General features: G+C 43.0%; 1 protein-coding gene across 1 annotated transcript in view; it reads right to left on the bottom strand.

The window, feature by feature from the left end:
- Nucleotides 1-24205, bottom strand: part of FSHR (follicle stimulating hormone receptor) — a 2004148-nt gene that overhangs the window by 991621 nt on the left and 988322 nt on the right. Inside the window, exon 3 of the mRNA XM_085609366.1 lies at nucleotides 1846-1920. Within this exon, the coding sequence (XP_085465492.1) occupies nucleotides 1846-1920 (75 nt within the window). The remainder of the gene's footprint in view (nucleotides 1-1845; nucleotides 1921-24205) is intronic.

Here is a 24205-nt window from a genome sequence, read left to right as displayed (position 1 = left end):
GTGGTGGAGATGGCCTACCCTTGCCTAGGGTCAAGGCCTTACAGCACAGGAAATCTGCCTGCTGGGAGGCAGGTTGGGCGTTTTCCCCAACGTGCCCCTCAAGTGTGGCAGAAAGGCCAGTATAAATCTTTTTTTTTTTAAACGGTGGCCCATTATATCATAGGGTCATGCCATAAGGGGAAAGTACTGTCTTTCTGCTCTCCAGGAGGCAGATTGGGTGGTTTGCTCCAGTATGCCCCTGGCAGGATGTAAAAAGACCACTAAATGGCAGGGATATGTTTGTACAAAAAACAGAAAACAAAGGCATTAGGGTGGCCCACCCTGGTCCAGGGCCATGTCTTCACCCCAAAAGGTGGCAATACACTCCCCCCCCCAGGAGGGAAATTGGGGTCATCCCCCCAATGTGCCCCACTGTTGAGGGGCAGATATTTACTAGAAACCAGGGGAACCATCAAACTTAGGAGTGAGGGCTGGCCACAGCTGAGGGCCATACTCCATCCCCAAAAGGGGGCAGCACAGTATTTCACTCTCTCCTTGGGAGGCAGATTGGGGGTTCTCCCTAATTTTCACCCTGGGGGCATAGAAAGCCTACTAGGTGTATTTACAGAGATGTGTGGCTGTGGCCAACCTGGCAGAGAGCCATTCCCCACCTCAAACGGGGTCAATACAGTAATTGTTCACTCTTTTGGAGGTGTATTGCGGGTCTGCCCAATCTGCCCCCTTGGGGAATAGAAATGTCCACAAGACACCAGGTAAAAATTAAAAAAGCAAAGGGTTGAAGTTGGTTCACCCTGGTATAGGGCCATGCACCCAGCCTAGCAGGGGGGCAGTACAATCTTTCTGCTCCCTGGCAGTAGATCTGGAATTGTCTCCATCCTGATCCCCGGGCAGGTAGAAATCCCAATAGATGTCAGGGATTTCTATGCCAGAAAAAATAAATAAGGGGGTGGGCGCAGCATACCCTGGCAATGGGTCTTGCCCTGACACCAAAAGGGGCAACAGAGTCTGGGGATATAGGAGGTTTGCCCCAATTGGGGAGGGTTTGCTCATAATCTGAACCCTGGTGGGGTAGAAAGCCTTCCAGATATCAGTGACTTTACATTTGGTAAAATAAAAGTTTGGGTTTGTCCCACCCTAACATTGGGCTATACCCCCATTCCAAAAGTGGCAACAACGTCTTTTTGCTTCCCAGAGTGGCAGAGATGCAGTTTGTCCCTAAGCCTAAAACCAAAATAGTCTTTTTGCTCTTTTAGGGACTAAAACATCCCCATCCCCAAGCGAGAGAACATTTTGATTCTTCTGGGTGTTGTTTTTGCATATGAGCCGGCAGAGGGGCAAATCTAAATTTTATCTTCTTGACATGCTGAATGGCTAAACTAGCTCGGGTGGACTGCCATCCAGGGAAACCAACCAAACCCAGACATTTCGTAAAACTAGACACACAAGGGAGTTCAAGGTTGTGTGTCTTTTGTGGATCCCACAATGTTGTCTTACCCACAATGCCCTGTAAACCTAAAATTTTGCATGAAATAACTAATTTTCCTCAAATTTATGTGACCTAAGCTTTTAGAATCCACAAAATTCTTTCCACCCAGTATTCCCTCACCTGTCTCAGTAAAAATACTTCCCCGTTTGATTGGCTGGAACTAGTGCCCTTGACAGAGACAGATCGAACCTGGGACCATGGGAGCTTTTCAAGAGGACTTCCATTGCCCCTGGTTGGATATGTTCCAAAATGTTATGAAGAATTAAGTATGAATTGCTCCAAACATCAAAAAATAGCTTAGGCCGTTTGACTTATTAGGCAAGAGATGTATTTAGAATTTAGATTTTTATATAACTTACATTTCACGGAGTTTTGGAAGATGTGAAAAGACGTTGGCTTCAATTGTTTTCAGGACATCATTCTGAGATATTTCTCTGGAAAGAAAATACATTTATATTAGATAAAAACAGATGTAGATATTTAACTAAACAAAACAATTTGTCCCAATCATATTTGTTCATGCTTTCAGTCATTAGTGAATTAACATTAGTTAGAGGGTAAGTTAGGACAAAATGTACAAATGCTAGCATGAGAAACATATTTTAAATAAATGAAAGTAGATTCTGTTGAAATATGTTTTATCAAATTGGTACTAATATTGTTGAACACATATGGGAAAATACACAGAGGAATTGGCATTAATCTGTAATAACAGGACAAAGAATCTGTTGTTGATTGGATACAATACATTCATATTTGAGTGAAAGTGACTAGACTTCTTAAAATGTCTAAACATTTCTACCTAAAAAGTGCATAGGGCTGGATCACAAAGTATTTTTGGCCGGCACTGTTAAGTGGTCTTGGTGGTAGTAATACAGTGCCTGGTGCAAACATATCTTACTTCTGAAATATGGAAGTGACAATGTGTGAAAAGAAAGTTTCTAAATAATTGTTATGTTACATCTTGTTGTGGTTGGTGTTTATGTTGTTACTTGTGCTGTTGTGTTTTTTTTAATGTATTATTGAATTGTGTTGATGTGCTGTACTGTGGTTGTCGTGTTGTGCTTTAACTGTTTAGTTATGCTGTTCTCTTTATGTTTTCGGTATACTCCCATGCTGCTTTGTATTATGTTAGTGGGATCTTTTCGGTTGTTTACTTGGGGACATCGACAGAGCATGCAATTTATTTTTAGCCCAAACCAGCACATTCCTTTAAATGTCTAGTAACTTACACCAATTTACTCCAGTCTAAGATGGTAAAATGTCACTTCTGCAGCTCTTCAATTATTAAAGACATGTCATCCCAAAACTGTGGATGAAACCTGACTTAAGGCCTGATTATGATGGCAGTGGGACTGCCACCAACAGGCCGTCGGCGGTGGTCCCATCGTCATCCAGCACATCGGTCCAATGGCGCTTTAGGATGCAGGTGGTCAGAGCTTGGCTGTCGGGGGGTAAGACTGCCACGTTAGACAGTGCTCGGACTCCTATCCTTACAAAGAGGACAGTGACTGCGCAGGCACTGCCATAGCGATTGGGATGTCCCTTCCGACAACCTGTTCATGGTGGTCTGAATGCCATGTACAGGCTGTCGGAAAAGGACCTTGGGACCCCGAGATGACCCCATCCCCTGTGGGCCATTGTGCAGTGGCCTAGGGGGTACCTGTGGTATCCCATGCACCTAATTGCACCGTGTACCAGGCACTACATGGTGCTTGGCACATGGTGCATGGATGTGCACAAAGTGCCATTTTGAACAGCAGCTAGTGCTGCAGCCCTTTTTCTTGGCTGCAGCACAAGCCACTGTTGAAAAACGCGCATAGGACCCACTGCATGGCGGTCCTGTCGTAATCGGACAGGTGGAACTGCTGACACATTGTCGAACGGTCTCCTGCCCGAAACGATGGTTAAGCGCTCGTCCGACCGCCATGGTAATCAGGCCCTTCATCGCTGGCATTGTCTTACAGAAAATAGATGCAGGTGGTTTTGAGAACTAAGCTATTGTAATGGCAAAAAATGGCCAGAAGAACTAAGCCAAGAAACCACAATCGGTAGACATTATGATGTTACACTACTACTACAAAATAGGTGCTTAATACTTGTAAAGAGTGTTGCATTCAAATATATCACACAACAAAAATTGGATTCTGCATTGATGAATAATTGTGGGTTTCTGCATAATGATACGTGGTTATTGGTTGGTGAAGAATTTAATTCTCTTTTCACACATCTACAAAGATGTGCATCAGAGGTGAGAGACATGCTTGTTTGTTAAAACTATACTTGTGTGGCTTAATCTTCCTTGGGGGTTTAATGTATGGATCGCGTTTTAGTGTATAATGCAACGCATCTAAAGATGTATTGGCATCAACACATTTTCCCACCATGGAGGACTGATTGTAAAATGTCAGCTAAGTTGTCTCTTCCAAAAGTAGTGCTTAACTATTGTCCTCCTATTAGAATAGATGCAATCTTTAAATATCAGGGATTACAGTTTAGATGTAAACCTGGCCACAAATTAAGCACCTCCCCATACCCATGAGTAGAATAGAGTGAATCAGGAGTAGGAAATATTTATCAATTACATCAAATCTGTTATATGATGCATGCATCTGGGGCAGTGGTTATTATAAATAATTGAAGCACCTTAAAGTGTGTACTTGGTGGTCTCTTATAGGTCTATTTAGTATACACATGTATTGTTGAAAAGAATTGAAGTTTGACTGTGTGGTCTACACATCAAAGCGCTATAGTTATTAATAATTTTCAACGCTCATAATAAAAAGTAGTGATGCTTTAGCTTATAAAACCTAGTTTGGCCAATGCGATTCATTAGATAACAGGAAGCAATTAGTCCTAAAGCTGTTAAGGAGTGGCATAACAAACAGAGGATTTTATTGTTGCTGTCATTATTCTAAATAATATTAAAGACTAATCAAGCAAAGTAGGTGTTTGTGATACTACTTTGCAGAAAGCACCCAAAACCTTTGGTTGAAAGTATCGGGTAAAATGAGAGAAATTAACCCTCAAATACTGGTTATTCTGATATTTCCTAATTTCTCAGAGGAACGTTAAGGTTCCACCTCTAATCTCCATTATCTCACCCTCTCCAGAGTTACGCGTTGCATAACTATCAAATTGGTAAAACATTTAGGATTCATTTCTTGTCATAATTTCACAAATAATTTAGATTGACATGATTTGGACATATAAAGTTAAGAGAATCGACGGGGGTAATGGACAAATATGAAAAATCTGAATAATTTTAGTACTTGCAGTGTCATTTATTGTAGATACGGATTCCCATGTTTTACTACATTGCCTCCTGTATCAGTCCTTCCGAAAAAGTGTTCTGTTTAGTAATACTCATGATCTGATATTTATGGAACATTGTTTGAAAATTATGACATTTCTGAAATGAATGCATATTTACTTGATTTTATTTGATTGGGTCGGATTCACAGAACTTTTTTTGGATGAATTTAAAGTTATACTTTACTATAAGAAGATCTCTGCCACTGGGCGGAGATCTCCTCATGGTAAAGTACAGCGAAAATTAAAAAAGTTTATTAAACGTGAGAAAAATATTTTTATGCTAAATATTAATGTTACAGTTCTATTCATTTAAAGCTGAAATAAATATGTATTTGATTTAAATATATTGATTTAAATAACATATTTTTTTTTATTAAAGCTACATTTATTTTTAAATAAAAAAGTTCATTAAATATTTAAAATAATGTTTTGCTGAATATAAAAATATAACTTAATTAGAACATCCCTGTAACCTTTTTTTACAGTAGAATAGGACTGTTCTTCCCCTTATAGTTGGCGAGAGGCAAAGATTATAGCTCTCTCTTCTCCATCTACTTTATGTGATGATACTGCTCCAAGGCGCACATGTTACAAATTGCTCTTTTTGCAGGGTCACTTCCATACTTTATGCCTTTCTCCTCTTTTTGTGTAATCCATTTTTTTCTGGCCTTAGAACTCTGAGCACTTAACCAGTGCTTAAGTGCATGTGCTCGCTGCTAAAAACATGGTCATATTGGCTTGTACCTAACTGGCATATTTAATTTACCAACCCCAATATTCTATACATATAAGTCACCTCTAAGGTAGACCCTGGACACCCCAGAGGGAGGGTGCACGACATATACTTTTAAGTTTGACATGTCCTGGTAGTGAAAAACGTTTGCATTTGTTTTTCACTCCTTCAAGGCCTTTTTCTCCCATAGGATAACCATTGGATTACTTTATTACATTGTAGCAGTGTAATTTTTAAATGGGAATAGATAAACCTTCAAGCCTGGTGTCTCTGCAATCAAAATTTAAAATCCAAACGTTTGGTGAAGTTGGATTTTAAATTACAATTCTAAAAATGCCACTTTTAGAAAGTTGGCCTTGCTTTAGCCATTTAGTGCCCGTAGCCGGTCTCTGATCACACGATTGGGTGTAGTTGGCAGTTGTGCTTTGTGTATTCCTCCTAGACAGCCACAGACAATGGGAGCTTAGGTGTGACTTGATGGGCCATCCTGGCAGGATGGGAGGGAAGAACTGGGCACAGCCTCACTCACACCTGAATAAGCTGTGTCCTGCCCACACACAAAGGATTGCATACCTCCATGTAGTCAGTCTGGAGCCAAGGGAGGAAAAGAGGACATCTGGGTACTTCAAAGGCATGTCTATTAAGTGTCCCCGCTTCAAAGGCATCACTGGATAAAAGTACTGAACCTCGGACACTACCACTTCAGTACACATTTTGAACTGCGGATACCCTGCAAAATAGAAGGACTGCTGTGCTGCTAAAGGACATCAAAGCCAGGCAGGCAGATTCCAGCAGTGATGGTAGCAGCATACCCGCAGTGTTTGAAGGAGTGAAAAGAGTTCACATTCCCAAGGATTTAGTGACCAGGTATGTGGTAGGAGATGATATAGACAAATGGTTTTCGGCCTACAAGGTTGCCTCACCACTTCTTTCCTCAATCGACACTTCTTTTTCTTCAAAAGTTAATCCATGTCTTTGAATACTCATGAATTCTTCCTCCAACAGCTGATCATGCACTTCCACTGACTCACTCACCACCGTTAATGTCATTCTGATAGCACAGTACTTTGTTAATTTTTGGATTATCCTCTGAAAAATGGCTGATGCTGACATTAGTGCAAACAGCATCCTGCAATATCTGTAAGTCACTTTTTTTGATGCACCAGCAGCGTTGTGTCTCTGCCCAAATTTACCAGGCCAGGCAAAGTTACCCTGCATGCCTTTTCATGGCCTAGTAAATGTGAGCCCCTTTCACACATTACTCTGCGTGAAAGGGGCATTCCATGTGTATTGCTGTGGGTGTTCACAGGCAACATCCATGAAACCTGACATATTCCCAGATTTACAAAGGTTTATAAAGCTGGAAATGCGTCTGAATCTTACACGAGTCCTGCAGTGATGATAAATACTTTTATTTCTCCTAATTCTTTCCTGGTACAATGCCATCAGGGAATACCTCAGGAGGGAAAGGGGATTTGGATAAAATAATAAAGAACAAGAAGATCTGGTCATCTGATTTCTGCACCCCTTTTTATACTCCTTGCACTAATTTTCAGTCTTAGGATGTAGAACTATAGAAATTAAAAACATGGAAATTGTTAGTTTTCTTATATTAACTTACTTCTAGTCTTTCATATTAATATAATACTCTACACAATAAACCTGCAATTCCCAAATAACCCAGGCGATTGCTCCTCTTCTAATGTATGATAATGTTGCAAATTAGATATGATGTTTCTTACCAGTTATGTTTTTTTAATTTGTCTTATGCTTTCTTACAGGGAATTCATGCGTCGTCTCATATTAAGGTAAGCTCGTACAGTTTTTTCTCCCTTAATTCTCAATATAGAGTCAGGTTAAGAACCCCTGGCCCCCGCGACCACCATGAAGGACTGGGCTATTCTAAGGCCCAGCGGTGCCAGGGGACAACACCTGAAACCTTCGTGGGTTACCTGTTCCGGCGTACAAACACAGAGACACGGGACACTTCCTGCGGCGTCAAAGATCAGCGTTTATTTACTGCAGGGATACAGAAATCGCAAGAAGTACACAACGTGTAGGTTCTGAGAGACTGCTTCAAATTGCACAAGTGGATCGCTCCTTTTATACATATTTTCGTCATTGCACAACATGACGAACAAAGGTTACAACTCAGTTCCCACAATAAACTTCAAAAGGGTCGCATTCATGTTTCAGAAGCCCGGAACATAATTACAGCAACATTGCCGGTTCCCAACTGTAAAAGCACATTAACCCCACATTAAACACATTCCATTCTGACCGTAAACGAATTAGCAGAAGGGACAGGAACAGATGCAAAGGAAAAACAAGGATGCACAACAGATTGGAAAAAGAGTGTAAAGAGCAATATCGAACTCGATTGCAGGATCAGAGGACTCGTGCCTAATGCATGCATGACTGAAACAATAGACCGGCACGGCGAGATGAGCCTCGAGCGGAGCCATCTGCCTTTGCCGTGTCATCCCCCTCATCATAAAGACACCTTCAAAGGAACACGTGTCCTCCACGAAGGCTTGGGAATCCCAGGGTCACGAAGCGGACAAGGTCCGTTCGCTGGCTACTTGAGGGCAAGAGACAAAATGGATGCCGTATCTAAAATGGAACCCGAGGGTTCAGATGGACATACCCACGAATGAGACGAACCATACATAGTAGCGTAGCGAAAACGCGTACACCCACTAAACTCGTCATTTGCGGTTCGTAGATACCAAACTCGTCCATATTCGAACACACCCAGAAAGTGCCATTACGATTCTCACGGAACCTCAACCACGACGCCCGACACCGCTACGTTGCCAGCACCCTCCACGCACTCAACACCGGACGATCACACACCTGCTTCCTGGCCGCCCCAAAGCGCACCCAAGGACCCTTCTCCTGCTGGAACTGCAGCTTTACCAGCATCCAATCCACCAAGCCACCCACCAGGTAAGAACGCAACCACCTCAGATGCATTCTTCTCAACACCCGCTCTGCCCGCAAGCATGCCGTTGAACTCTGGGACCTACTCGACTCTACCTCCCCAGACGTCGTCTTCCTAACGGAGACCTGGATGAACCCCTCCTCGGCACCTGACATCGCCATAGCCGTCCCGGATGGCTACAAGATCACCCGCAGGGACAGCACCAACGGAGTAGGAGGAGGAATCGCCATCATCCACAGGAACACTCTCAGAGTCTCGACCAACACCGACGACACCCTCAGCACCGCCGAACACCTACACTTCCAGATCCGCACCGATCCCAACACCACCCTCAGAGGAACCCTCGTCTACAGACCCCCCGGCCCCCGACCACAGTTCAGCGACTCCATCGCCGACTTCATCAGTACACACGCTCTCGCCTCCACAGACAACATTCTCTTTGGGGACCAGAACTTCCACCTTGAGAACAACAACGACACCAACTCCACCACCTTGATTGATAACCTCACCAATCTCGGACAACTCGTCACAACACCCACTCACTCCGCCGGTCACACGCTTGACCCCATCTTCTCCCCAAGCTCCCACCTCTCCTTCAGCCACACTACCGAACTCAACTGGACCAACCATCGCTGCATCCACTTCACCTTCCGGAAACCTACCACGCACCACCGCACCCAACAGATCCCCCGCCACTGCTGGAGTAAAGTCACCGAAGACCAGCTAACCACCACCCTCGCCCGGAGCCCACCCGCCGACCCCACCGACCCCAACACTGCTGCCCGCAACCTCAGACAATGGATGGCCGACTGCACCAACACCCTCGCCCCATTCAAGAATCCCTCCAACAGACACACCAGCAAGAAAGCCAGCTGGTTCACTGAAGACCTCCAGGCCTCCAAGCAAACCTGCCGAAAGCTACAGAAGAAATGGCACCGTGAACAGACACCGGACAGCTACGCAGCCCACAAGAACGCCACCCGCAGACACCACCACCTCATCAGATCCGCCAAAAGGGCCTCTTTCAAAGACCGCCTAGACAACAATGCACACAACAGCAAAGAGCTCTTCAACATCGTGAAGGAACTCTCCAACCCCAGTGCCAACACCAACGACATCCCACCTTCGCAAGACCTGCGCGACTCCCTAACCGCCTTCTTCCATCGCATAATCGCTGACATCCACAACAGTTTCAACATCACGACCGCCCCGACAACCACTGAGACCTCGGTCCCCACGGCCACCATCCGCACCGACCCCATGCTCGCCTGGACCAACATAAACAACGATGACACCATCAAAATCATGAACACATCCACTCCGGATCTCTGTCAGACCCATGCCCACTAGGCCTGGGCTAAATTTCCGTTCCGCTCGCGGAAATTGCGGTGATTTGACATTTTCGCGTTCCGCGGAGAGCACGAAAATTTCAAAATTTCCGCATTCCGGAGCTTAGCGATAATTTGTTTCTTGCTCGCGCTGTAAAATAATACATTCTCACGCGCGCGCGATCGCCTTACCTGAATCCCCGCGTTCACCGACAAGTTTTCCCGATCCGGTCGCGTTCTCCATGAGATGTTGGATTGTTGGTAGCCATTTGCGCTGTCTCGCGACAGTTCGCGCCCGCAGTAACGTCATGCGTCGCGCGATCACGTCTTTCTTGTCGCGATCATGCACCGCGAGAAGAGTGTAAACAAGATGGCCGCGTCCGCGAGCAACCGCATGGGTAAGTTGGGGAGCCGCGACCACGCAGAAAATACCGCGAACGGGCGGGAAAAAAACGTCCTCATCTTCGCGATATTTCTGCGTATTTACGGAGATTTGTAACATTTTCGCAATAATTTGCGAAAGTCGCTTTCGCAAATTCCGCCCACCCCTAATGCCCACACCACATTTTCAACAAAGCCAGCACCACCATCGCGCCCCATCTCTGGAAAGCCATCAACATCTCCTTCAAGACAGCGACCTTCCCGGAGAGCTGGAAGCACACCAAGATCAACACCTTACTCAAGAAACCCAAGGCTGACCCCAAGGACCTCAAGAACCTCCGGCCCATCTCCCTGCTCCCGTTTACGGTGAAGGTCATCGAGAAGACCGTCAATAGACAATTGACCCGCTACCTCAAGGAGAACAGCAACCTGGACCCATCCCAGTCCGGGTTCCGCAGCAACCACAGCACCGAAACTGCCCTCATTGCCGCCACCGATGATATCAGGGCCCTGCTGGACAACGGAGAAACTGCGGCACTCATCCTCCTGGACCTGTCAGCTGCCTTCAACACTGTCTGCCACCGCACCCTACGCACACGCCTCCACGACGCTGTGATCCAAGACAAGGCTCTGAACTGGACCACCTCCTTCCTCTCCAGCAGAACCCAGAGCATCCGCCTCCCCCCCTTCCGCTCCGAAGCCACCAAGATCATCTGCGGCATACCCCAGGGCTCATCCCTCAGTCCAACACTGTTTAACATTCACATGGCACTGCTCGCCCACGTCGCCTGACTGCACGACCTCAAGATCATCTCCTACGCCGATGACACCCAGCTGATCCTCTCCCTCACCAAGGACCCCCTCACCGCCAAAACCAACCTCCACGAAGGAATGAAAGCCGTTGCTGAGTGGATGAAGAACAGCCGACTGAAGCTAAACTCGGACAAGACGGAAGTCCTCATCCTCGGCTCCACCCCCTCAGCCTGGGATGACTCCTGGTGGCCGACCGCACTGGGAACAGCTCCAACACCCACCGACCATGCATGCAAACCTAGGTTTCATCCTCGACTCTACTCTCTCCATGACAAAGCAGGTCAGCGCCATCTCGTCCTCCTGCTTCAACACCCTCCGCATTCTCCACAAGATCTACAGGTGGATCCCCACTGAAACAAGAAGAATGGTCACCCAGGCCCTCGTCAGCAGCAGGCTGGACTACGGAAACGCCCTCTACGCAGGAGCCTCGGCCAAACTCCTGAAACGACTCCAGCGCATTCAAAATGCCTCTGGTCGCCTGATCCTCTACATTCCTCGCCGCAGCCACATCACATCCCACCTGAGAGACCTGCACTGGCTCCCCGTCAACAAGAGGATCACCTTCAAGCTCCTCATCCATGCACACAAGGCACTCCACAACACTGGACCAGCATACCTCAACAGACGACTCAGCTTCTACACCCCTAACTGCCAGCTCCGCTCTGCCGACCTCGCCCTCGCCATAGTCAGATGCCACGAAGAGTGGCATCCGGCGGCAGATCGTTCTCCCACCTCACCACCAAGACCTGGAACATCCTCCCCATCCTCCTACGGCAGACCCAGGACCTGCTATCCTTCAGAAGACTCCTCAAGACCTGGCTATTCAAGCAGTAGTACCCCCCGCGCCTTGAGACCCTCATGGGTAAGTAGTGCGCTTTACAAATGTCTTGATTGATTGATTGATTGATTGATTGATTGATTGATTGATTGATTGATTGATTGATTGATAAAAATATGCAAGTACTTAGCTGAATAACTTCTTCTCCGCTGGCCGTGACTTGAAACTCTCACTCATGAAGAGACTGGAGAGTAGTGTTGCCAAATATGAGGTAATGCACAACTGTGAACGGCAAGAAATGTCTTACTGTTTAATTCCTCTACGCATACTCGTGAAGAAGGACACTCTCCTCAGGACGGGTTGAGGCAGAGCCTGCGTACTGGAAGAGAGAACATGTGTTGAGACTCATGGACAAAAAACTAACAGTGACAAAACCGGAGCACACTAACCTGACTGACTACAATGATGGAGTTGCCATGACAAGGTTTGTCTTCGGGAAGTTTTTAAGTGAAGTGTATGGAATCTAGAAGCCACTCGCTCCAAATAGAATCTTGAACGGGAGGGGGCAAACACTAGAATTGTTCTGCATTTGAAGGGTCAGCCATTTTGGAGTTTCTCACATTCCATAACTTACTCCAAGAAAGAGATTTTTTTGTTGGGTTATTAAATATGTTTTTCCATGAACTATTGCACATACTGTGCTTCTCGTACTTTCATGAATCCTGTCAGTACCCCTTCATAAGGGAGGTTCTTCTGGTCGAGGTTTCTTTGGGAACTTCAGGTGAAAGGCTGTCACTAATCGTGGAGGGTGTACATCAGTGTGTAGTTCCCAGGAACTCTCCTCCGGTTCATAGCCTTTCCAGTCTATCAAATAATAGATTTCACCACTTGATTTCCTTGAGTCCAAAATTCTCTCAACTTCAAATTCGTTTCCTGACTCAAATTGCACTGGCCTTGGGGGAACTGTAATTCTCAAGTCTGGTGATGCTTTTTTTAGCAAGGAAACATGAATGACTGCATGCACTTTCATCCTGTTCAGTAGTTTCAAACAGTAAGTTACTGGAATCAAAACATTTTGGGATCGTGTATGGACCCACAAATCAAGGATGGAACTTACAATTCCCTTTTAACCAGAGATTTTTAGTGTTTAGCCAAACCCTATTGCCAACTTGTAAAACTGGGACCCTCTTTCTCTTTTTATTTGCATACTTCTTGTGGTTCTCTTTTGCCTTTAACAAATTCTCAGTAGCTGTTTGGTGAATTTGTGTTAAGTTCTGCACCACATCCTGCACTGCTGGTACTGAAACCTCCTTGCCAATTACTCAAGAATTTAGATGTATTACATGGTTTACATAGCAATGGGAATGACCTATAGAGACTTTCTTAGTATTGTTATGGGCTATTTCTGCATTCCACAAGATTTCTGGCTAATCCCCTTCCTTATCAAGTCTTAAATACTGCTCTAGCTCTTGATTCATTCTTTCTGTTTGCCCATCTGTTTCTGGATGGTAGCTAGTGGAGTATCTTGACTTTATTTCCAGCCCTTCCATAAAGGACTTCCAAAACTGGGCCAAAAATTGAGAACCGCAATCTGAGATGATTATTTTAGAGATATCATGAGCCCGCACAATGTGTGTACGGGTAGCTAGCTGTCTGGCTGTTGTAACTCCTTTTAAAGCGATAAAGCGAGCCATCTTGGTGAAGGCATCTGCAAATACAAGAATAGTGTTGTATCCCTGACTGGAAGGTAAATCTACAATTAGGTCAATGGTAATGGTATGCCAGGGATGTGCAGGGGTAGGCATTGATTGTAACATACCTTTAGGGGATTGTCTGTCCGATTTTCCCCGAGCACAGACCTCACATGTCTTCACATAGGAGTGGATATCCTTGGTCATTTGTGGACACCAGTAACTTCTTTTGACTAGATCTTCAGTTTTTAAGACTCCTTTATGACCAGCTAATCAACTATCTTGGCATTGCTCGAGGACCAATCATTGCAACTCTTGATTAGGTAGATAAAGTTTTCCTTCATTAAATGGCAGATTGTGCCGGATTTCTCTCTTGGAATCTTGTCTTGCCCATTCTAACATTTCTTCTGGCATCATTGCTCGAACCACTTGGTCCTAAATGGTTCCTTGGCTTACTGATCCAACAATTCTGTGCTCTGGTATGATCGTCTGATGCCCTAGACAATTTTCGGATCTTTCTGTTTGAATCTAAGACAAAGCATCAGCCTTCCCATTTTTAGACCCTGGTCTGTAGGTGATCACAAAATCGTAATCTGCAAAATACAATGACCACCTAAGCTGTTGCGGGGTGAAGGTTTTTGCAGATTTAAAAAATGTCAGATTTCGATGATAGGTGAATAGAGTGACCGTATGCCTTGCTCCCATCAAGTAGTGCCTCCATTCCTTAAACGCATCCTTGAGGGCCAGTAACTCCTTTTCTATGATGATGCAGTTTATTTCTGCTGGGGTTAACTTTCTTGACTGATAAGCTATCGGGTGGAGTTGTCCTGTTTTCCTATTTTGTTGAGAAAGAATTCCCCCTATGGAAAGGTTCTGTCGGGACTGCATGCAGTAAAACTGGTGCTGTGGTAAACTCCTTCTTTAAAGATTCAAAGGCCTCCTCTGCATCATCTGTCCACTTGAATGGAACCCCTTTCTTTAGGAGACGAGTGAGTGGAATCAACTTATGTGAAAATGTATTAATGAATCTTCGATAAAAATTGGCAACGCCGATACAGCTTTGCAATTCGTTCACACTGCTCTGGGATTTCCACTCCTGGATTTGCCAGTCCATTGTGATTCCATGGGAAAAGCACAAAGCCTAAAAATTCTACCTTTTCACATTGAAAGCACATTTCTCCAATTTTACATGGCATTTATTGTCACGCAACCTTTGAAGGAGTCTTCTTGCTTGATCTGGATGTTCATCTTCGGAGGTTGAGTAAATCAAGATATCGTCAATGTATACTATCACACATTGATCAATAAACTCACACAGGATACTGTTTATGAAATGCTGAAAGGCTGCTGGTGCATTACACAGCCCACAGGGCATTATCTGATATTCAAACAAGCCCAGCTTCATTCCCGAAGGCTGTTTTCCACTCATCACCTTCCCTGATTCTTATTGAATGATAAGCTCCTCTCAGATCAAGCGTGGTGTATGTTTGTGCTCCTTTCACTTGATCCAAAAGAAATGAGATAAGGGGGGTGTATCTGTTGATGGTGACCATATTTATAGCTTGATAATCTATGCATGTCCTCAGTTCCTCTTCTTACTTCAGGACGAAGAATAACAGCAAGGACACAGCCCACTGAGATGGGTGGATGAAACCGTTGTCCAAGGATTTTCTACGTATTCCTTTAAATGTTCATTTTCCTTCTCCATCAAAGCATAGATTCGACTACATGGCAAATTAGCACCTGGTTCCAGATCTATTTTGCAGGTGAATGGCCAGTGAGGTGGCAGTTTCCCAGCCTCTCCCTCATTCAATACATCCTCAAAATCTCAGTTTTCCGGCGGAATCTCACTGGCGCAGCTCACACACACAGAAGCTCCTTCTTCACACAGAAGGGTCTGTTGGGCCTTGTCCTCTAGATTTTTTTCATGTACAAATATATTTTTCCTTGCAGAAATTTGAATTCATCAAAATGGTCCTAGCGCTCTAGTCAATGGTTGGATTATGCTCAGTGAGTCACGACAAGCCCAGGATTATTTGAAATTGCTGAGCATCTATCAAGTTGAACTGGGTTATTTCTCTATGACCTTCTTGAAAGGTTAGTTCCATTTGCTCCGTATGAATCACAATGGGTCCAGATGAGAGATTAATTCCATCAGAGGCCCGCACTGGTTCACTCTTAGCCTTTAAGATGGCTTTTAGACCAATCTTAGCTTCAAACTTTAGCTCACAAAAGGTTCCTATTGTCCCCAAGTCTATCCTAACCAAAACTTCCATTAAGGATATTTGCTTAAACGTTAATGTCATTGAGATTAGTAGATGATGGGACGAAGATTGCAAGGTGTTGGCCCGTTGATGTTCCTCCAGAGTTTTCTTCTCTGCACTCACCAGTCTAACTCCGCTTACTGGTGGTGCCACAAGTTTTTTTCTTCTTCAAAGACGTCTTTGTTTTTTTCGGGCATAACCTTACAAAGTGCCCGCTGACCCAGCAGTATATGTATAGGTTATTTTGTTGTCTCTTTTCCTTCTCTTCCTTAGATAAAGGTCCTGAACCACTCCAATTTGCATGGATTCCACTTCCAGTTGATTCTCACTGACTCTGGAAAATTCAGTTTTTACTCTATCAAACCTCTGGACACTGGATTCAAATTCTTTCCTTCTCTCAACTCTTCTGTCGCTTTGACAAAAATGGATCTCCAATACCAAGTCTCCTAGTACTGATATCTCCGTAGGTCTATTTGGAATCTGTGCCAAGGTATCTTTCAGTTCATCCCTCAACCCATGATAAAAAACTGCATCTCTCTTGTTTTCTGCCCAATCTGTTTCTATCACCAACTTGTTAAATTGGGCCAGATAAGCCACCAGGTCTTTATTACCCTGCTTTAATTCTAGAAGTTTATTTTCAGTAGCTTGAGATATTTTTCGCGGATCAAAAATTAGAAGAAATTCCTTTTTTAAATCCTCAACGTTGTAAAGCAGAGCATCATCATGAGCCGCAAGTGGCACTGACCAGGATGCTGCATCCCCACTGAGGTATGATAAGATGAAAGCTACTCGAGACTGTGCGTATGGGAAAATTGAAGGAGTACACATAAAATGCAGGGAACATTGTGTCAGGAAAATCTGCGCTTTCTGTAAATCTCTGCTAAACCGTTCAGGTGGTGCTAAGAGAATTACTGGGAACAATGAGTGTACTACTTGGGTGGGTACTCTAGATGTGGAACTAGTCGATGACCCTACAGTTTCATTTCCAGCAGCTGGAAACCTTAAACTTTCCCCAGAAGTCATATCACTCATTCTGGCTGCAAGCTCAATGGTCTCCCTCTTACAGTCCATGATCTCTTATCTTAATTTCTTATTTTCCTCTCTGAGTGCCACTAATTATTTTTGTGTGACGTCTAAAACCTCTCCAAGTGTCTGCAAATTAATTCCTTTGGCCATTCTGTTCAGGAGTAAGTTTAACACGTGGGCACTTCACTCTGTCAGAGTCTTACCTATTACTTGCACAGGAACAGAAAGATGAATAGTCCCAGTGCCCCTTTCAGAAACACTCCCGAAGCCTAGTGGTTCAGGACAGACTGCCTCTGGTCATCTGATTTATGCACCCTCTGTTATACTTGTTGCACTAATGTTCAGTCTTGGGATGTAGAACTCTAGAAACTAACAAAATAGAGATTATTTGTTTTATTTTACTAACTTTGTTCTCGTCTTTCATATTAATATATTACTTTACACTATAAACCTGTACATACCTAAACAACCCAAGCAATTGCTCCTCCTTCTAATTGATGGTACTGTTGTAAATTTGAGATGATGTTTGCTTCCAGTTATGTTTTCTTATTTTTTCATATGCTTTCTTACAGGGAAATCAAGTGTCTTCTAGTTTTTTCTCTCTTAATTCTTGATATAGAGTCAAGTTAATGAAGTAGTCTCACTTTCAGAACAACAATGTACAGTCCATTCACATGGCTGAGCAATCACAAAAAATATGCAAGTACTCAGCTGAATAACTTCTTCTCAGCTGGTGGTGACCTGAAACTCTCGCTCGTGAAGAGAAAGGAAGCAATTCTGTGTTTGCGAGACTGGAGAGTAGTGTTGCCAAATATGAGGTAATGCGCACCCTCGAACGGCAACAAATGTCTTACTGCGAACTTCCTCGACGCATACTCGTGAAGAACAACACTCTCCTTTGATGTGTTGAGCCAGAGCTTGCGTACTGGAAGAGAGAAACACTGTGCAGGTTCCAAGGGCACTACTCCAGAACAAGAAGAGGAGTCAACACGATGTGTTAAGACACACAAATGAAAAACTAACGGCGACGAAGCGACGAAGCCGGAGCACACTACCCTGACAAACTACAATGACGGAGTTTCCATGACAAGATGTGTCTTTGGGAATTTCTTCAGGTTAAGTGCGCGTAATCTAGAATCTGCGCGCTTCAAAAATAATCTTGAACTGGAGGGGGCAAATACTAGAACTGTTCTGCATTTGAAGTGTCGGCCATCTTGGAGTTTCTCACATTCCATAACTTACTCCAAGAACGAGATTCTCTTAGTTGGGTCACTCAGATGATTCTATAGGTTCAATGGATTGCTCCTTAAGTATTTTGTTTAGCTCTGGTTGGCTTGATTAAAAATGGGATTGGTCTTACTTTGTGTGCCACAGGCATAGCTCCTCGTTTCAAGATCATTCTATGAGTGAAGCCCTATAACAGTATCAACTTTTCAGTAAAAGCACGAGGACATTTCGCCATCAACCAGTTCTTTGGCATTAAGGTATAGAACTATATTTAGATCCTTCTGGTGGCACCACCCTAGGAGATCAGATCCTTCATTAGTTACCTATACTCTTCCTTGTACACCATTTTCTTTGAACAGTTTGCCCATCCATTTCATATTTATTATATGTATCATTTTGCTTTCGTATCCCACTGGTCTCATGTCTGCCTGTTATAAGTCCCCAATTTCTCTTTCAAATTCTGTCTTGTATGCACTCTTAGCTATTAAGCTACAAACGCGTCCTGAATCACCAGAATCCTGACCTTCACATCCCCTAGAGTGATATTACAATGTGATGTTTCCAACTTCTATGAGCTTTCTCTTTCTAATCCTTTATCACTACTATCATCTCTTCCCTGTAGATTACCATCAACTTTATCCACAGTAAGTATATTGTCTTGTATATTTTAGCACTGGTCTTGTACAGTTTTTTCACTTGCACACCAAGTTTTTCCTTTTCATCTGCACACCTTTTTTCCATACGACCTACAAATCACGTTTCTTGGTTCACATGCAGAACTTGAGCTTATGTGTTCTGGACACCCACATCTGAAAGGCACTATACTTTTACGTTTGTTAGTATTGTTGTAATTAGAACTCTCATATTTGATTGGTTTTATTGTTTTGATTCCCTTCACTTCTACCATTTCCTCCCTTGGCATACCTTTGGTATTTTCATTGCTCATGTCAATCTCAAACTGTAGCATGTTTCTTCTTGCAATTTAAATTGTTTTTTCCAAATTGGGCTCTTTTGATAATAATTTTTCTTTCACTCTTTATTTGTTTGCGTATCTGAAAATTGGAGCATGAAAGAGAGAATCTGTTACAATTTGAAAGTCATAGGCAACGGCTAAACCTCTCAATGTGGTTATATAGCTCAACATGTCCTCATCAGATTTTTTTCCATGGCAAAATAATTTATGTCCTTCAAAAACAATGTTAACCTTCAAAGTGACATTTCAAAGACATTTATGTCTTGATGATCTCCCATCCCTAGTGATATTTCAGAAAGATCGTCATCAATTATTAGTCCTTCAATTCCAATGTGGTGTAGTAGAATATTTTTCTTCTTCATCGGACCATATTTGTCACCCCTAAAAGCCAACATGTACAAAAGAAAAATGTTTTTCCATTGTTGTTTCACCTGGTGTTGGAAAAAATGTAGGTGGGGCTGCCATATATTGCTCAGGTATACCTGCTAGAAATTAAATGAATAAACTGAAATAATATATCAAAACAATAGAACAATACAATAATCTATTATAATTAGCTAAAATAAAAATACAAAATAATACAATTTTACTTCATTTGTTTAAGCAGTCTATTTTTTTTCACTTCTGAAGATAGACCTTTCTCTCTTTTTATTTTTTTAGTTGATGCAGTATGGAGAACAGTTGTTTTCTTTTTAGTAAACCCACGGAAACTCTTCCTGGAGTATACGAAATGATCTTCAATCAACACGTTACAGTCAACACGTTTCCCTATTTCCCCATCACTTGAAGAAGATTCTGCAGTGAAGTATGCACAACTTTGCTGGGAGGAATATTTCACACGCTTCTTTGTTTATCCTCATAGCACGAGCAGCGTAACTCAAGGGAAAATATGTCCTGTTGAGCAGCGCTCTCACTACCAGAGCTCAGCAATCTAATCATATTTACCTGAGTATTTACCAGTCCACGGCACAAAGGTAAGCATATTGCATTTACAATTAAGCAGATTATTAGTCCTAGTGAATCCTTCTCAATAGTATTTTTCCAGGTGTGGAGGTCACCACCATAAGCTGTCTGCCCCCTGTGCAGACACCTGTCGCCAAAATATGTAATATTTCAAGCAAATACTTCTGTCACTTCACAATTTGCTCAAGACCCACCTCTCCCTCTCAGCACTCTAGTATAACTTCTCTCGCTTTTATCTCTCCGCTCCGCTAAGCGCTAGGAGGCCTCAGGGTAGCTAAGCGCTATATAAATATAATTTCATTCATTCATTCATTCAATTTAATCGTCATAAGTAGGAAACAAGCAGATGACCTCAAGCTACACAACACAACAGACTTCTCTTGAATTTTATCCACCATTCCATGCCATACCATCATCATAATACATCATAATAGAGATTTTTACATTACATGAGTTCTCCACACAATTCTTCTGAATCTTTAACACAGGTCCAGGAGTGTTCTGGTGCGAGGTTCTGAGGTGCCAATTTTTTTCCAGTGGCAGCCTGTGGATAGCAAATTCGCCCTTTGTCTTACCTACCCTCTTCCCTCGTTTTGGGTCAAACCTGTCTATGGGGTATGCCCAAGAGTGAGCTGTATTTGCCAGTGACTGGGTAGGCAGCCTTTGAAGTCAGGAAGCAGGTGAGCATAACCCTCAAGCTACCCTTTGAAGTTCTAAAATGGCTGAGTACAACCCCACAGGCCATCCTGCTCATGAGTGAAATTCCCTGCCCCACACCCAAGGTCATTTTGCTCCCATGTCTGGAAGGAATACACATTACACCAAAGGAGAGTTATTCACAGTCATGTGACTCTGAACACTGGCAGAAAGACACATTTGGTTTAGGCTGGAAAATGGCAACTTTCTAAATAGGGCATTTTCAGGATAGCAATTTAAAATCCGGCCTAACCTTTAAAGACGATTTTAAATTACAATTCAAATGAGTGGAGAAAGTATTTCTGTACCTGCTCCTAAACTAAAGGTATCACTTATTATGTGTAAAAAGGTAACCCAGGGTTAGTCATGCTGCAGTGAAAAAAGACTTTGGGAGTTTTCCACTGCCATGACATGTATAACGTAAATACACATGTCCTACTTTTTAAATACTATATACCCTCCCATATGTGCCTTTATGTCCTAAATTAGGAGTGACTTCTAAGTATTAAAAAAGCAGGTTTAGGCCAGGCAAGAGGTTTATTTTGCCAGGTTGAAATGGCAGTTTAAAACTGCACCGCAGGGTGCAGTGGCAGTCCTGAGCCATGATTTACAGTGCTACTTTAGTATGTGACACAATGAGTGATGCAAGCCTGCTAGTAACATTCAATTCACAAGCCCTAGGTACCATTTACTGGGTACTAACAAGCAAATTAGATGTGCCCATGAGATGTAGGCCAAACTTATCATATTTGAGGGAGACTGCACAAGCTCTTTAGCATGGGTTAGCAGTGGTAAGTGCACAGAGTCCTTAACCATCACAAGCAAATTCAGCAAACAGAGGGGTGAAGACAAGGGTTTGGAAGAATACATTAATGCAGATGTCAGATCTAACTCTGCCACATTGACAATGCCGAGGCTACCACATGCTGAACACTCATACATTCTGCTCAGTTGTACTGCCATCAGAGCTCGGCACATGGAAACCATTTCACAAGCCCATGCTCGTAAAGTCAAATATTTTCCAATGGACTCAGAACCGATTTCCATCTTTAATGAGAATTGCAAAGAATCACAGGAGTACTCAATGAAATCTACCAAAAAACATACATTTCCATGAGTATTGCAACTACACAAAAGAAAATCATGCTGAGTTTCCACAATTGGGATAGAAATAGGCATTTGCTTGAAAAACTATGGGCCACATGTATAAAAAATACATTTTGTATTCCTCATATAGCAAATTTTAGGTAATCGCTATTTAAGGAATGTAAAATGGCACGCAAGAAAATAGTGAATAATTGATAGCGTTTCCAAAAGATTCGTAATCCGAATTAGGTAATCGCTATTAGGTAATAGTACTCTATCCGTTCCTTGGGTCCCATGCCCATAGGAGCGAATGGATATCTATTACCTAGATTGCGATTAAGTATTTGGTAATCGCAAATTAGGGTTGTGCAATACCAAGGGTACCTGGGGGCCTAAAGGCCCCCTAAAGTACCCCCAAAATAAATGCAAATGTAAAGTGCACAGTTGCCCTGGAGGCATATGTGCACTACATGGCACTCTTAAAAAAGGCATTTTTGTGCATTTTTCAAAATTTGCACATGGTTACCCTTTACTTGGAGTTGATGGAAATAGCATTCCCCAAATGCACAGTTACAAGTTAGAAAATGCCTGGGTACATGTGCAAATAGTTGTAGTCGCAATTTTAGGTAATAGCAATTTTTGTGATTACCTAAAATTGTGACTACAAAGCTTTTCATAGTAGCCTGACAGGTTATTTTGCATTCACAAAGGGGCAAAGTTACTGATTCGCACCGTTTGCGAATGCAAAATTGTTTTATTCCTGGAGACCTATTCTACTTTACTTGAGAGCTTCATAGAGTTGTAAATTGCGTGATTGTGAATTCCCACAAGCAGATGAGTTATTGGGAGTTCATTGGAACATGTAGGTAAAATTCCCTATCCCCACCCAAAATAACAGTAAATTCTGACCTAGCCTTGAACTTAGGAATTTGACATTAACACAATAAGGGGCATATCATCAACAGAATTCGATAAGTATCGCAAAATGCGCTTAGCGCGTTTTTCCTTATCGCCGTGTATCGCTGGTTTACAGCGTGGGGTTAGCGGCGTATCATCAACGCTTTTTAACGAGGCGATGTACATCCAGCGATATGGGTGATTAGCGTGAGGAATCCAGGGATATTGGGAGTGCGCTAAAGCAAAGCTTGATATAGGAAAGCGTGGACCTAACCTGGCAATCCACCTGCCATTATAAGTATGGGTAAGTAAATTTTAAACCAAGCATTACATACCTGCGATAACCGCGGTTAGCGTGGTTTATTTTATCGCTTTGCGGATTTGCTCGAGGCATGTAATTATCGCAATGCTGTGTCAGCAAGGAGTAATGGAAAGGAACGCCTACTTTGCATGTCATTAGCGATATTTATCGCTGCTGACATGCAATGTGGAGGAGAAACGGCTGCTAAGTTAAGGAAACACACGCTAAAGCATTTTTGCGTGTCCTTGTGAATAATGCGATAATCAAATCGCCACTTTTTCGGCGTTATGTGCCAAGAAAGCGGCAATACCTCTCTTGTTAATATGCCCACTAGTCTTTTTTCCTACATCAAAAGTCAATTTTTCCAGAGTAAAATTCCACCTGTTCTATTTTTAAGTACGAGAATGCAAAATGTGCCCTCTCAATTGCTTTCTTTGCAGTAGGAACTCAGAGTCGAGGCATCACCCAATGCACATCACATCTCACTTGCATGAATGCGCCCCATCAAATGCCAATAACCCCTCTGTAAAATACTCGGCAACCTGACTAGGACAGAATATCATTGCTAATGAGAATTGCTACACAAACCTATCAATAAATGCATTAGTTGTAGTGCTTAATATTAAAAACTATTGAATTATATATTACATTAATCTTTCATACTTTATCATCCGCACTGGTAGACAAATCACCCATCCTTTCACGCTATAAAACATATGGATGCTATTTAAATAGAAGTATGAATTGAATAACATACTTGCTTAATTAGAACAACGGTAGTCAATGTGATGTTGCTTGCTTTCACACTTGTGATCAGTGGTTACATTGTTGTGGTTAAGTCTGAGACTTAAGTTATCTGAAGTCAACTAGCTTGTATATATGTTTTCCATCCGTATAGAACTGCTTTAAGACCCAGCACTTTTCTCCATTGCATAACCTTATGCAGTTGAGATTGTGCATTGCACATCAAAACAAGGACAGGTTTTTTGAAAACGGTTCGTGCTTTATGGCAGACACTTATTACAGGTCAAAAAGGGCAAGTTGGTTTTTGTGATGTTTGGCCTTGGCATACAAGGCAAAGCTGCAAGCAAGAACAGAATGCGTGTTACCCTTTGGAGTGGATAAAAAGCTATTATTAGATATTTAGAGAGCTTGGTGATTAGAGTAGCAGTTAGGAGTTACACGAAAACAGACTGATATCAGGAATTGGACTAGACCTTGAAAACAGCTTGCCATTGCTCGATTCTCTACACAATGCAGTATCTGTTCAGTTAGTGTGTAGGTAGAGCATTCATTCTTGCCA

The sequence above is a fragment of the Triturus cristatus genome, chromosome 6 (assembly GCF_964204655.1).
Source record: "Triturus cristatus chromosome 6, aTriCri1.1, whole genome shotgun sequence".
NCBI classification, from domain to species: domain Eukaryota; kingdom Metazoa; phylum Chordata; class Amphibia; order Caudata; family Salamandridae; genus Triturus; species Triturus cristatus.
This window is presented reverse-complemented; position numbering and strand designations above follow the sequence as displayed.